We start from the raw sequence: 15,497 nt of genomic DNA, 5'->3' as shown, positions 1-15,497 counted from the left end.
ACAGGGTTTGGCTCCTGTTCCAGAACACACAGATGCCGTCCCATTCACTGCACACACACACACACACACACACACACACACACACACACACACACACACACACACATATATGTAGTGTAAGTGAAAGTGAAACTGTTTGTCTGAATTGATTGTTTTCTGAAAGCAAAACACGAACCTGTCCATCCAGCACCGCTGTCAGACTCGTCCTCCTAGATGTGAAAACACTATTATTTTCATTTTCAAGCAGTATTCTGTACAGCAGCATTCTCCATCTTTACCTGCATGGACAGGTGTGTCTCTCTGAGTGCTTTACTGCAGTCACTGTCCTGCGATATTACTGGATTTACAGCAGAGTCTGATGAACAGGAGGCAGAGCTTAGTGACTGCACATCTATATTATACATATCCATACATATAAACAGCTGGGAAAATTAGTATTAAATATACTGCCATGTTTTTTTCCTGGGATTAATATGTCTAGAGGAGCTGCTGACATGGAATTGAAGCAGATTTTGGTAAAAACCTAAACAATACAAACATAAAACAAAACAAAATCTGAAAAATGAGTTTAATAAGAATGAACTGACAGAAGGAGAAAGAGCTGAACTGCTGAACTGTGTTTAATACTCTATATAAAGGCTGTTGTGGTGCTGCAGCTGAAAGTCGTCTCTCATATGGAGAATGAAGCCTCCTGCAGTGCTCAGGTGTGAGTTTCTCTCAGTCTTCATCAGAGTGTGTAAATCTTGATGTTTCTGTGAGTCTCGTCTATCAGATCTGAGCTGTATTCTGTATTCTCTATTGGGTTCGGCTCAGGTGATTGGCTGGGCCATTCTACAGCTTGATTTTCTTTCTCTGAAAGCATCTGAGAGTCTCCTCGGCTGTGTTTTGGATCATTGTCTTGCTGAAATGTCCACCCTGGCTTCATCTTCATCCTCCTGCTGATGTAGATGTTGGACTGAAGCAGCTGATCTTCATTTACACTGAGGAAGGGCAGAGGCTTGCTGAAGAACTACTGACAGATTTCAGCTGCAGTCTGGGCTTTCACTGCTTAACTACACCTTCCTTTCTTCATGTGTTCAATACTTTTTCATTTCAGTTTATTAGGCATGACTTCATTTGTAAACTATTTATATTAGTTTTATTTGCATATATGGATTTATTTGGTTGTTAACGACATCTGGAAAAAAATTCAAGTCAGCAGCACCTTTAGAAATATGTTTTCTGAAATCAATGGTGTCGTGTTGAACATTTATTTTCCCCGCTGTACATTAAATAAAATAAGTGTTTGGTCACTGAGCATCTTTAGGAATCGAAGGATAATACACTGTTAAACCCAACTGTAAACTCAATCAAATGAAATGAGTGTGGTTAACTCAAAATTGACTGGAAGTTAATTCTACTCATTTGAAAAGCATTTTGAGCTCAGTGTTGAAGGTAATGAGTTAATTAAATACCTTATTAAGGAGTAAGTTCACAGGACTCATTTACATTAGTTTTTTTTTTTACTCAATTGGGTTGTTCGGTTTCCTCAAATGGTTTGAGTTGTCTTAACTGATTGGGTTTTACAGTACTCAGTTGGTTTGAGTTCTCTTCATTTGTCTGGTTTTACTGTGCTTGAATTGCTTTAGTTACTCAAATGGATTAAGTTCACAGTACTCATTAGGATGAGTTTTTGAACTTAAATGGTTTGTTGCAATCTCTTTCCTCAAAAGGTTTGAGTTACCTTAACTTATTAGGTTTAGTTATTGCAAAATGACACACTGCAATAAATGCTTTTTATACTGAGAGATTTTGTCTTGTTTCTAACCCAAATATCTAAACATTTTTAAATCAAGAAGCTTTTTCTAGACAAATAATATTGTCTAATTTTTAGAAATAGTGATTCAAAATTAAGTGAGTTCTTCATTAAAACATGCAAAATAATCTGCCAATGGGGTAAGCGAAATTAACTTATGTCAAAGCAAAAACTAGATTATTAAAAAAAAAAAAAATAATAATAATAATAATAATAATAATAATAATAATAATAATAAATAATAATAATAATAATAATAATAATAATAATAATAATAATAAATAATAATAATAATAATAATAATAATAATAATAATAATAATAATTGATTCACTTAATTTGACTCATTATTGTAACATCAGAAAATGCTTCTTGGTTCATCAGTGTGTAGATATTTGGACTTGAAACAAGACAAACACTCTAAGTAAGACATGCATCTCTTTATTAAATTTTTTATATTTTAATATTAAAATTATTAATATTATAATTTTAATATTTTTACCCAGACATATTTAGTTGTGTGTATAATTTTTGCACTGTGATCTTCAGTGTTTTTCTTTGGTACTGACTAATCTAATGTACAGTTGAAGTCAGTTTTTTTTATTATTAGCCCCCTGTTTTTTTTCCCCAATGTCTGTTTAAAGGAAAGAACATTTATTTCAGCACATTTCTAATCATAATAGTGTTAATAACTCATCTCTAATAACTGATTTATTTTCTCTTCTCCATGATGACAGTAAATAATATTAGACTAGATATTCTTCAAGACACTAGTGTTCAGCTTACAGTGACATGTAAAGGCTTCACCAGGTTAATAAGGTGAACTATATATGTATAATGTATAACGATATGTATAATGATGGTTTGTTCTGTAGACTATATAGGGAATATAGCTTAAAGTATAGCTTAAAAATATAGCTGTAGGGAATATAGCTTAAAGGGGCTAATAATTTTGTCCTCAAAATGGTGTTTAAAAAATTAATAACTGCTTTTATTCTAGCCAAAATAAAACAAATCAGACTTTCTCCAGAAGAACAAATATTATCAGACATACTGTGAACATTTCCTCAATCTGTTCAACATCATTTGGGAAATGTTAGAAAAGAAAAGAAAATTCAAAGGGGGCGAATAATTCTGACTTTAACTGTACATGCACTAATACTGTAAAGCATAATATAGGAAATATTAACGTAAATGAGAGATCTGTTAACTGCTCTGTATAGAAATGCAGAAGTGGGCTGTTTTCTGATGGTTTGAGGATCTGGGCTGGTACCTGTCCCCCGTGCGCTGTCCTCCAGGATCCGGTACACCTTGTAGGGCTCAGAGATGTCCAGCTGACTGCGCTCTGAAACCTCCTGGAAGTCCGTGCTCTTGTTCAGGGCGCAGCGTAGACGAGTTTTCCATGTGGACGGGTCTGCTTTATCCCTGCCCTCCTGAAATTTACCCTTGTACATGGCCCAAGCCTGAGACGCACATCACAATTAGTCTAATAAATATTCCGCTGTATTTTCATTCATTCATTCATTTTCTTGTCGGCTTAGTCCCTTTTTTAATCCAGGGTCGCCACAGCGGAATGAACCGCCAACTTATCCAGCACGTTTTTAGGCAGCGGATGCCCTTCCAGCCGCAACCCATCCCTGGGAAACATCCACACATACACTTGCAAACTCCACACAGAAACGCCAACTGAGCCGAGGTTCGAACCAGCGACCCAGTGACCTTCTTGCTGTGAGGCGACAGCACTACCTACTGCGCCACTGCTTCGCCCTTCGCTGTACTTTTCAGATTTAAATAAACTTTGGTCACACTTTATTCTAATGTACAATTCATGCTATTAACAAATCATTAACTAAGACTTGTAGCTCAATAAACTCTTAATTATAAGCTTATTAATATTTAACAGGCCCGTAGCCAGCCTGGGGAAAGGGATGTTCATTTATTTATTCACTTTCTTTTCGGTTTGGTCCATTTATTAATCAAGGGGTCACCACAGCGGAATGAACCACCAACTTATCCAGAATATGTTTTATACAGCGGATGATATATATTTCTTTACGTTTATATATATATATATATAAATTAACTTCTTTTTTATCACAAAAAAATAACAAAAAAATCGTGAAAAACTAGGGGGACGGCCTTCTGGCTACATAATTCATGATCTCCAGAAATGTGTATAGGGCTACGTTTTCAGAAAGAGCCTGTGTTGCTTTTTTTTTTGCCATGTTGACAGCACATAATATTAGACTAGATATTCTTCAAGACACTAGTGTTCAGCTTACAGTGACATGTAAAGGCTTCACTAGGGTAATTAGGGTAAAGTTAGGGTAATTAGGCAAGTCATTGTATAACAGTGGTTTGTTCTGGAGACAATCCAACACTAATATTGCTGAAGGGGTGAATAATATTGAGCTTAACATGACTTTAACACTATTAAACACTGCTTTTATTCTAGCCCAAATAAACCTAATCAGACTTTCTCCAGAAGAACAAACATGATCAGACATACTGTGAACAACTCCTCAATCTGAGAAACATCATGTGAGAAATATTTGAAAGCTTCACAGGAGGGCAAATAATTTTACCTTCATCTGATTAAAGTCTCCTTTGATCGCACACACAACCACACACACACACACACACACACACACACACACACACACACTCAGGTGTTGCTGTTAATCTGATTCTCCGGCTGTTCACCTTAAACAGAGCCGCGTCCTGGTTCTGTCTGTAGTCCTGTTTGGCGGCGTGTTTCCACGGGATCCTGAACATGCTTTTCTCCGCGTTCTCCCAGCTCAGCCCCGGGTATTCTGCGCTGTCTATCTGCGCTATCAGCCACTCTCTGAGGCGCATGTGTCTGGACCTGTCCTCCATCCTTCTGGACCATCAGATCTGCTGTTCTGCAAAAACACAGCCACTACACCACACTGTAATGAAGCTGCAGCTAAAGTCATGAAGGAATCGAAAAAGTTTGACAAACTCACAGCGGCGCTCGTGCATGTATTCAGACGGCTGAGTGTGTGCGCTTAGGAAAAGTGAAAGTAAAAGTATGAAGTGAAACGCTTTCGGTTTCCCTCGCAGAGCGCGTGTCGCTCTCGGTTTACAGTGACCTGATGACGTCACGCACACGATAGCGTAGTAAACTCTGCGTTTATGACGTGCACTGATCAGCCAGTCAGCTGTGTGTGTGGAAACACTCGGACAGATGCGCGAGCAGGTCACACACTCAGCCAGAGCTCTCTCCCAGGGTAGTTTCTGTTCGCGCGCCGGTGGATTCCGCTGGATTCAGTTCCCCGTTCCTCACTCACCGCGCATGCGCGACCTCAATCATGACGTCATGATTCAGCTCCTGCTGGGGGAAACAGAACCTGAAACTATTCCTGACATAGATAATTATAAAGATTGGTGGCCTTTCTTTCTTTAATGAAGTGCAATTACTCCATTGGTAAGTTAGCTATGGGGATGCAGAGGTGCAGTAGGTAGTGCTGTCGCCTCACAGCAAGTAGGTTGCTGGTTCGAGCCTCGGCTGGGTCAGTTGGCGTTTCTGTGTGGAGTTTGTAGTCCTAACACATGTGGTACAGGTGAATTGGGTAGGCCAAATAGTGTATGAGTGTGAATGAGTGTGTGTGGATGTTTCACAGAGATGAGTTGCTACTGGAAGGGCGTCCGCTGTGCTGGATAAATTGGCGGTTCATTCTGCTGTGGTGACCCTGGATTAATAAAGGGACTAAGCTGAAAATGAATGAATAAATTACCTCTTAAATTAGTTAAATTCCATCAATATTAGCCTGTAAACTGACTTACAGCCGCAATTTCTCACCCCACAAAACCCTTTTATGGAATAATGTAGACCTTAAGATGAATAATACATCTTTTCTCTGGGATTAAGGGTTTAACAAAAACATTATTTTTGTTTCTGATCTTTTTAATAGTAACAGGGATCTTTTAACTTTTAAGAGTTTTATAAATATTAATCAATTCCCTGTCCAGTATATGGAATTTAAATCAATTATAAAGGCTAAACCTAGTGGATTAATGAAAGCAGGGTCCAAACAATTGTCACAGTTATGCCTAGGAGGAAAATGTATTCTCAGTAAGCCACATAACTCAGTTACTCCCAGAGGACAGCTTTTTTTGTAGATTCTATATTTGTAAACATTCAATGGAGGAAAACATGGTTATTCCTATAAAAATTCAGTATTTCTAATAAAATAAAAGATGTGCACTTTAAAATCTGGCACAATATTTTCCCATATAGTGCACTCTTATCCAAATTGTGATGTTACTGATATGAATGAGTGTGGAGATGTTTGTCACTTGTTTTCTTCATGCGATGTATCATCATTGTTTTGGCATTATTTAAGTTCATATTGCTTTTTCAAGGGTAATGAGTGGTAATTTGCACCTTAAGGATGTTATTTGTTATTTTAAAAACCAAAGTTGTTAGAAGCCGCTGTGAACTTGCTGGGAAATTTTACTTTCATAAACAGAGTACCTTAATAAACGTGCAATCTTTATAGCATTCTTATGTGAAATAGAACATTTACTTAAATCACTTAGATTAATTGAAAATAAGAAATGTGCTTCTTTCTTGAACAAATATGACGAGGTCTTTCATGCTACTTTTTTCTTGCTTTATTTCTCTTAACTTTTTTAATGCATTTGATTTTGGTTTTGCTCTTTATCTTGCATCTACTGTGATTATTGTGTAAAAGAGCTGTTATCTTTTACTGTATTCTAAGTTGTATCTTGACATTAATAATAATAAATAAAATAAAAAACAGAACCTGAAACTACGGTTTTAAGATATTAATCTACTTACTTTGTTGGTTAAGTTTGATATTCATAAGTGTAAATATTCTAACAAACAAAATTAAACCTGTTTTACTGTGCTGAAAATTACTTCTCTACTATTCAACACTAATAGAAACGCCGTAAAACTGTTCATCTGTGTTTTATTTTCATAATCTTTGATTAATGTAAAGGTCTTGCTCATCTCTAATTTTCCTGGGTTGTGTGCAGGCTTCTCTGCATATCAGCCTCTAATCAAGCCACTGGTTATCCAGTGTTTATTGCAGTTCTGGCCTTGCTTTCTCTATTTTTATTTTTTATTTTTTTGCTTTCAATGAATTCCACTATTATTCAATGTATTAAAATTAAATAACATCCTTTTTTGTTTTGTTTTTTAAACATATTTTGATCACTGCACCTCAAGTCCCCATTATTTCCCTAGACTCACCGCCAGAGGGTGCTGCTGTATCATCTCTTGTTTTGCTGTTGTTGTTTTTTAGGACCTTTTAGTTTTTCTCAGTTGCTATTTTAAAATTGGTCATTTTTATTTTTTAAAACAATACGTTTACATCTCTAAACAATAAGCTTCTTTTTCACATGAGAGTGTAACATCAAATTGCAAATGCTTCGGCACATGTGTGCAAGTAGTAAATACAATTGCCTGTAGTTTGGACAAAAACTGAATGCTTAGGCTTGATGATCAAAAAACAAAATGATGAGTCTATTCTCATTTAAATGGTCAAAATCTTCTCAACTTCTCAAACACTTTTCATTGTGTAAGTCATTACACCAAAAACTATTTATTCAATTATCAACTGAATCACAGTATTATTCAACTGTTCTCAGTGTTTCCTCTAATGTTTGTTCTTCTGGAGAAAGTCTTATTTGTTTTATTTGGGCTAGAATAAAAGCAGTGTTTAATAGTGTTAAAGTCATGTTAAGCTCAATATTATTCACCCCTTCAGCAATATTAGTGTTGGATTGTCTCCAGAACAAACCACTGTTATACAATGACTTGCCTAATTACCCTAACTTTACCCTAATTGCCCTAGTGAAGCCTTTACATGTCACTGTAAGCTGAACACTAGTGTCTTGAAGAACATCTAGTTTAATATTATGTGCTGTCATCATGATGAAGAGAAAATAAATCAGTTATTAGAGATGAGTTATTAAAATTATCATGGTTAGAGATGTGCTGAAGAAATCTGCTCTCTGTTAAATTGAAATTAGGGGAAAAAATATACAGGAGGGCCAATAATTCTGACTTCAACTGTATATGGTCAAGTTTATTGTATGTATTAAAGCGAGGTGTGCTGATGTGTAATGTTTGAGGTGTGTGTATGCATGTCCACTGCTGTGTGTGTGTGTATGCATGTGCTGCTGTGTGGAGGGTCAGTGTGATCTGTGTTGGGACGGTCCCGCACACACCCGCACCCACACCATCTGCTCTCCACGCTCTGCTGAACACAACACCACAATACTCACCCTCAATATACATCACAACCAGATCAAACCATAGAGTCCTCAGAGCTGCAATCTGACACTCACTAATGGACAAATGAACATCTTCACTTGCAGCATTCTCTGCATTTCTTTAGTGATGATGATCATGAATGACACCTATGCTTTGTCTGAATTGTTAAATCTTACCCTGGACCAGAAAATACGGGTAAATCAAGATATACACATCATCTGAAGGCAGAATGGACAAGCTTTACATTGATGTGTGGTTTGTTTTGATAGGACAATATTTCAATGATATAATATAATATAATATAATATAATATAATATAATATAATATAATATAATATAATATAATATAATTATTATGATTTAATATAATTAATATTATGAATATAATATAATAAAATAAAATATAATGAAGTAAAATAAAGTTTAATATAATCAAATAAAATATAATAAATATAATATAATAAATAAAATATAATAAAATAAAGGATAATATAATAAAATTAATATAATACAATATAATTAATATAATATATTAACTAAATTGAAATAAAATTAAATTAAATATAATATAGTATAATTAATATAATTATTATGATAATAAAATGAATTAAATTAAATTAAATTAATATAATAAAATATACTATAATAAATATATGTATTTAATTAAATTGTTATAATATAATATAATATAATATATTAAATATAAAAAATAAAATTTAATATAATATAATTAAATTGTTATAATATAATATAATATAATATAATATAATATAACAAATATAATTAATAGAATAAAATTAATATAATTAAATGTTATGATATAATTTAATAAATGTATTATATGATAAATATAAATAATATAATATAGAACATAATATAATATATAATACAATATAATATAATATAAAAATATAATATAATAAATATAATATAATATAGAACATAATATAATATATAATAAATGTAATATAATTATTATAATATAATATAGAATATAATATAAAATATCATATAATAAATAAAATATAAATAGTATAAATAATATAATATAATATAATATAATATAATATAATATAATATAATATAATATAATATAATATAATATATAACTCTTAGCAATGCAACTAATCAAACATTACGTTATGATGTATTTATTGATTATAATTTACTAAATGTCTTTATAGGATATGATCTATAATTAATATTCAAATGACCTTTGACATAAAAGTACAAATCAATAATTGTGCCTCATGCAGTATATTTTTGGCTATTCCCATAAATACACCCATGGCTGGTTTTGTGGTCCAGGCTCACATATGACGGTGCATTTTCCCCCATTGTTCCTAAAGTAAACACATGGGGTTGATGTGATTGGAGGATTGTGGTAATGACAGGGCTATAAACATAATGAAGGAGCCGGGCTGATGGAGCCTGTGTGTGTGTGTGTGTGTGTGTGTGAGTGTGTGTGTGTGTGTGTGTTCTCTATTGTGGCTGAGAGAGGGAGAAAAAGGGAAGGGGGTGCAGGTCCTGAAGGATGATGTCACCTCTACTGATCAGCCAATGATAGGCGAGTGGGTGGAGCCGAGGGCGAGCGGGGGAGGGGCAGAAAGGGTGTGTTTCTCCCTCACTGCAGCATCCTTCAAGCCTTTACTTCATTGGCCGAGGAGAACAGAGAGAAACACACACACACAGAAGAACAGAGCAAGGCGTGTCCCGCACCATCCAGACCAACACACAGATTCACCTGCAGAGGTAAGAATATACACCATTTATATCAGATATCACAGGGTCTTTGTTTTGTGCTGGATGTGTAGTGGATGCAGAGTGGATGCATGTGGGTGTGGGCGTCTGTGTGTGTGTGTGTGTCACTAGGTGTCGAAGGCAGCTTGAACCCACCTTGGCCTTGTGTGTATTCACAGTTGTGAAAGAGCTGGTAGACGGATCTGTTCCCTGCTGCAGGAAATAAAAGGATGTTTTTAAGTGCACTGGCTTATTACTGTACGTCCAATAATTAAGGGGGGAAATGGCATTGTTTCTGCGAAATCATTTCCAGGAGGCCCACATGTGAGCATGGCAGCTTTCTATTGCGTTCTCTGGAGCGGTGTGTTAAAAATCAGAGCTGATTTGTCTAGTAATGTTCTGTAGTCTGCTGTCCGTCATGTTGATATTCTCTCATTAGTGTAGAGGAGCATCCCGTAACTGAGGTGTTATTCTGTCTGTCAGTGCTGCTCCGGCCGTCTCCGCCTCTGTGTGTGTGTGTGTGTAAGGTATACGGGCTCAGCCATTGTTTCTTTATGTGCTCTGCTTGTTATGATGCAGGCTAAAGCTATATTAAACTACTTGTGAGGCGTTCCTCCTTTTGATCCTTCATGGTTGGCTGTGATCAGTGTGTGTTTAATTTCACTGTCTACAGTTTAATATGATGAAGTTCTGAAGCACAAGCATGGGACAGAATAGACTACATGTGGTGCATATGGCAGTGTATACTAATATCTGTTTATATCTGTTTTAAAGTTACATTACAACTGATAATAATAATAATAATAATTATAATTATAATAATTATATATATTTTGCTCACAAAAAAAAGTCACATATCTCCTGCGGCCTGTTAAAAATTATTCCTGCTCCTTTTTTTCAGCCTGTATATTTTAGTTTTTTTGGCATTTTTAAAATTAATATTATTAATATTAACACTGGTATATAAATGGAAATGCATGTTTAGGTGATGTGCTGTTGTCTCCTGTATATATATATACATATACAGTATGGTATATATAGTTGGTTGACGTCAGTATTATTTGCCTCCTGTTTATTTTTTCACCAATTTCTGTTTAACGGAGAGCAGATTTATTCAACACATTTCTAATCATAATAGTGTTAATAACTTATCTTTAATAACCAATGTCTTTCCTCTTCTCCATGATGATAGTAAATAATATTAGACTGATATTCTTCAAGACACTTCTATACAGCTTAAAGTGACATGTAAAGGCTTCACTAGGGTAATTAGGGTAACTAGGCAGGTTAGGGCAATTAGGCAAGTTATTGTATAAAGATGGTTTGTTCTGTAGACCATCAAAAAAAACTTACCTTAAAGAGGCTAATAATTTTGTCCCAAAAATGCTTTTAAAAAAATTAAAAACTAATTTTATTCTAGCCGAAATAAAACAAATAAGACTTTCTCCAGAAGAACAAATATTATCAGACACACTGTGAAAATTTTCTTGCTCTGTTAATCATCATGTGGGAATTATTTAAAAAAGAAAAAAAAAAGGGAGCCAAATAATTCTGACTTCAACTGTATATATATATATATATATATATATATATATATATATATATATATATATATATATATATATATATATATATATATATACAGATATTTACATAATATACAGATACAGATATTTAATCTAATTTAATAGAATTAGAATTTAGTTTAATTTAATTTTTAAAAATTCTGTGATAAATGTTGCGATATGAATACAGTTTCACAAGATGGTTTGAATAGCTCTGTTTGACGCGATTTGTTTTTTGGGGAGTCAAACAGTATTTGCGCACAGAAATTGAATAATCACAAAGAAAAATGCAAATGCAAAAAAAATAAAAAATTCTTACTTTGCTTTGTTTCATTACTAGTCCAAATATTAAAATAATTCTTAGATCAAGTAAAAATATTGTTTATTTTATACCGTCAGAAGAAATAAGTCAAAATTTACAGTTTTTTGCTCGTTTTAAGGAAATTATCTGCCTGTGGGCTTTTAAAATGTAGATATTTGAACTAAAAATGTTTTTGTTTTTTTTTTTTGCTTTTTTTTTCATATAAATTCTATATAAATACGGTGATTAAAATTAATTTTGTTGCTCATGGTCAATTAATTCCGACTGGACATTGCTTATCTTTGTGATGGGACTGTGAAAATTGTTCCTGCTCATTTCATCAGTTGGATGCACATACATACATATATATAGTATTTGGCAAGTATAGCCTATATTTAATATATATACAATTTACAGTTGAAGTCAGAATTATTTGCCCCCCTTTGATTTTTGTTTTCTTTTATAAATATTTCCCAAATGATGTTTAACAGAGCAAGGAAATGTTCACAGTATGTCTAATAATATTTGTTTTTCTGTAGAAAGTCTTATTTGTTTTTTTATTTCGGCTAGAATAAAAGCAGTTCTGAATTTTTTAAACAAGAAATTTCAAAATTCAAAAGGGGTCAGATTTATTAACCCCTTTAAGCTATTTAAGCAGAACAAACCATCATCATACAATGACTTGCCTAATTACAATAACTTGCCTAGTTACCCTAATTACCCTAGTGAAGCCTTTACATGTCACTGTAAGCTGAACACTAGTGTCTTGAAGAATATCTAGTCTAATATTATGTGCTGTCATCATGACAAAGAGAAAATAAATCAGTTATTAGAGATGAGTTATTAACACTGTTATGATCAGAAATGTGTTGTAAAAATCTGCTCTCCATTAAACAGAAATTGGGGGAAAAAAATAAACAGGGGGGCGAATAATTCTGACTTCAACTGTGTGTGTGTGTATATATATATATATATATATATATATATATATATATATATATATATATATATATATATATATATTATTTTAAATGAATAGTCTACATTTAATATATAAATAATATTTATGGTCTGAATTTAAACAAATTATGTTGAACATTACCCAATTTCATTTGTTTGTTTGTTTTATATATAAATTGTTTGCAACCTCTTAACTTAAAAAATAGCAAACCAGTGAATCATTTTATCAGTGCAAAGCTAAAAGAATGGATCAATATAATGAGTGAAACAGCTTCATGCCAACATTTACACAGTCTATAATCAGAAGAAAGCAGGAGTTCCTGTGTGTCTCCCAGTGTGGGAAGAGTTTTAGTGTCATGTGACGATGTCTTTTCATCTAACACAATAACTTAAACTTTTCATCCTTTTTCTTGTGCATTATTATTATTATAATTATTATTAGTATGTACTTATTTTTAAAGTATTAACCTGCACGTTCATTTCCCTCATAATGTAGTATTTTGTTCATAACCACCCTGTATATGTGCTGGGTTTACAGTAAATGTGTTTGCATTACTTTGTCATGAACCCGAAGAAAACCTGACCTTAAAGAAATAAATAAATGTAAAAGGTCGGCGTTATTCTTGAGAACAGGACTGTCCTTCCCAAATGCCTATAAGAGCGCAACTCACTTACAGTAACTTTAGAGATTAAGAGCTCCGTAAATCAGCGATTATCGGCCGCCATTATTGTGGATATGTAAGATTACCTGCTGTGTTTAGTTTCACTTGTTCGCCCTCATATAGGCTGTAATCCGACACAGAAACAGTAGCCTATAGTGTGTGTGTGTGTGTGTGTCGATGTCCTGTCCCTCAGTGCGCGAAAATCAGATTAAACTTGAGGAGTTTTGCATGAGCTGAGGAGGGAAGAGTGAACTGTAAACTGGTGAGTTAGCTGTGTGTGTGTGTGTGTGTGAGGAGAGGAGAGGATAATTATGCAAACGATTTCCCCCGAACCGGCTGATTGTGTGATCGTGCTCCTCCCGGTGCTGCTTAATAAAACATCATCTATTTTAACCGCTCAGGGCAAATTTCCGACACGATCTTCTCATTTGAAGATAATACTGCATTATTGGCCACGGTCATGTTTATGTCATCACTTATTAACCTTACAGTGTAAGCTCTTCAGCCCGACTCACACACACACACACACGCGCACACACACACGCGCACACAGCTGTTTATTTCCTCAGGCCATTAAGGATATACACCAGCAGGCAGTATCAGTCAATAGTGTGGCATCAGTACGATTTTTTAATGGTTTATATAATAAGCTAATGCATTCTGCTCACAAAGGGTGCATTTATGTAATAAAAATACAGTTTTCTGTGTGGAGTTTGCATGTTGGTGTTGGCGTGGGTTTCCTCCAGGTGTGGTTTCCCCCACAGTCCAAACACATGCGCTATAGGGGAATTGGGTAAACTAAATTAGCCGTAGTGTATGAGTGTGTGTGTGTGTGTGTGGGTGTTTCCCAGTACTGGGTTGCAGCTGGAAGGGCATCTGCCCAGTAAAACATATGCCGGAATAGTTGGCGTTTCACTCAGCTGTGGCAACCTCTGCAATAGAGACTAACCCGAAGGAATAATGAATATTAAATTGTGCAATGCTAATGCAACACTAAATAACAGTTTTCAATAGATGTAGTTTATTATGTATTGGGGCTTAAAGCTGGATTTTACAGTAAGCATGATGAGTCTTTAGTCATGATTAGACAATCCTTCAAATATTGTAGTATCATGATGAGCTCAAGAAGAAAACCTTTATTATTATTATTATTTAGTTGTTGTTGTCGGTTTGGGAAACTGGTTCAATAGCATTCAAAAGTGCCATTATAAATGTATTCACTTATATTGATTCATCACAATAGATTGCTCAAGAGTGAAAGCAAATACATTTATAATGTCAAAAGAAAAGAAAAAAGATTTTGAACTTTCTTTTTTAACAAAGAGTTTCCACAACACTATAAAACTAGACAAATGACTCAGCACTGATAATTGCTTAATATATAATAGGCCATTTTCCCAGTGATGGGTTGCAGCTGGAAGGGCATCCGCTGCAGAAAACAAATGCTGGATAAGTTGGCGGTTCATTCTGCTGTGGTGACCCCTGATTAAAAAAGGGACTAAGCTGAAAAAAATGAATGAATGAATAATAATATATTTAATATATAATAATATCTAATAATTACAAATCGTCATCGTATAATTCATGAACTAAATTGGCCGAAGTGTATGAGTGTGTTTGAATGAGTGTGTATGATGTTTCCCAGTGATCACAGTGTGTCGTCACAGTGAAAACAGATGCTGGATAAGTTGGTGGGTTATTCCACTGTGGCGCCCCCTGATTAATACGAGACTAAGCCGAAGAAAAATGAATGAATGAATGAAATATATTCACTGAGAAACGAATAAAAATATTCCGTATGAAAATAAACTACTCAATAATGCTGAGCACTGTAGGAATGCTATGTTGGCTATAGAGTTTATTGATGATTTACTGGAGGTATAGCAAACGTCTATGTAGTAAAATCCTTAGAAGTATTGCTTAATAACTTATACACATATATACACACACACACTTTGCTGTTCATGAAAGCATTGGCAGGTGTGGTATCACAGTGTGGTTTGGTGACCTGTCAGTAGAGTGTAAATCTAAGTTGATGCATCTCTTAAAGACATGGAAAATTGTTGGGCATGATGAGTATTTTATCCTCCAGTTTTATAGGAGTATTGTGTGTTTAATCAGGTTGAAAGTATTCTGAATGATCCAACTCATTTGTTGTTTCCACATTATGATCCGCTTCCCATTGTAGGAGATATATAGTCCCTCAG

General features: G+C 34.2%; 2 protein-coding genes across 8 annotated transcripts in view; one reads left to right on the top strand and one right to left on the bottom strand.

Moving 5' to 3' along the window:
• Nucleotides 1-5,108, bottom strand: part of irf10 (interferon regulatory factor 10) — an 11,366-nt gene extending 6,258 nt beyond the window's left edge. Inside the window, exons 1-6 of one of the 3 annotated variants that reach the window (XM_005161894.5) lie at nucleotides 4,782-5,108; nucleotides 4,498-4,697; nucleotides 3,068-3,257; nucleotides 279-355; nucleotides 176-209; nucleotides 1-47 (exon numbers count right to left, since the gene is read on the bottom strand). The exon at nucleotides 1-47 is cut by the window's left edge and continues 49 nt beyond it. In XM_005161894.5, coding sequence (XP_005161951.1) covers nucleotides 1-47; nucleotides 176-209; nucleotides 279-355; nucleotides 3,068-3,257; nucleotides 4,498-4,671 — 522 coding nt within the window. In that variant the 5' untranslated portion in view covers nucleotides 4,672-4,697; nucleotides 4,782-5,108. 3 annotated transcript variants of the gene reach the window in all.
• Nucleotides 5,109-9,715: 4,607 nt separating this feature from the next.
• l1camb (L1 cell adhesion molecule, paralog b) overlaps nucleotides 9,716-15,497 on the top strand; it is a 46,593-nt gene continuing 40,811 nt past the window's right edge. For 4 of the 5 annotated variants that reach the window (XR_012398221.1, XM_068216667.2, XM_009296546.5 and 1 more), the window contains exon 1: nucleotides 9,717-9,814. The gene's annotated coding sequence lies outside the window, so the exon portion shown is untranslated. 5 annotated transcript variants of the gene reach the window in all.

Source organism: Danio rerio, chromosome 23 (genome assembly GCF_049306965.1).
Source record: "Danio rerio strain Tuebingen ecotype United States chromosome 23, GRCz12tu, whole genome shotgun sequence".
NCBI lineage: Eukaryota > Metazoa > Chordata > Actinopteri > Cypriniformes > Danionidae > Danio > Danio rerio.
This window is presented reverse-complemented; position numbering and strand designations above follow the sequence as displayed.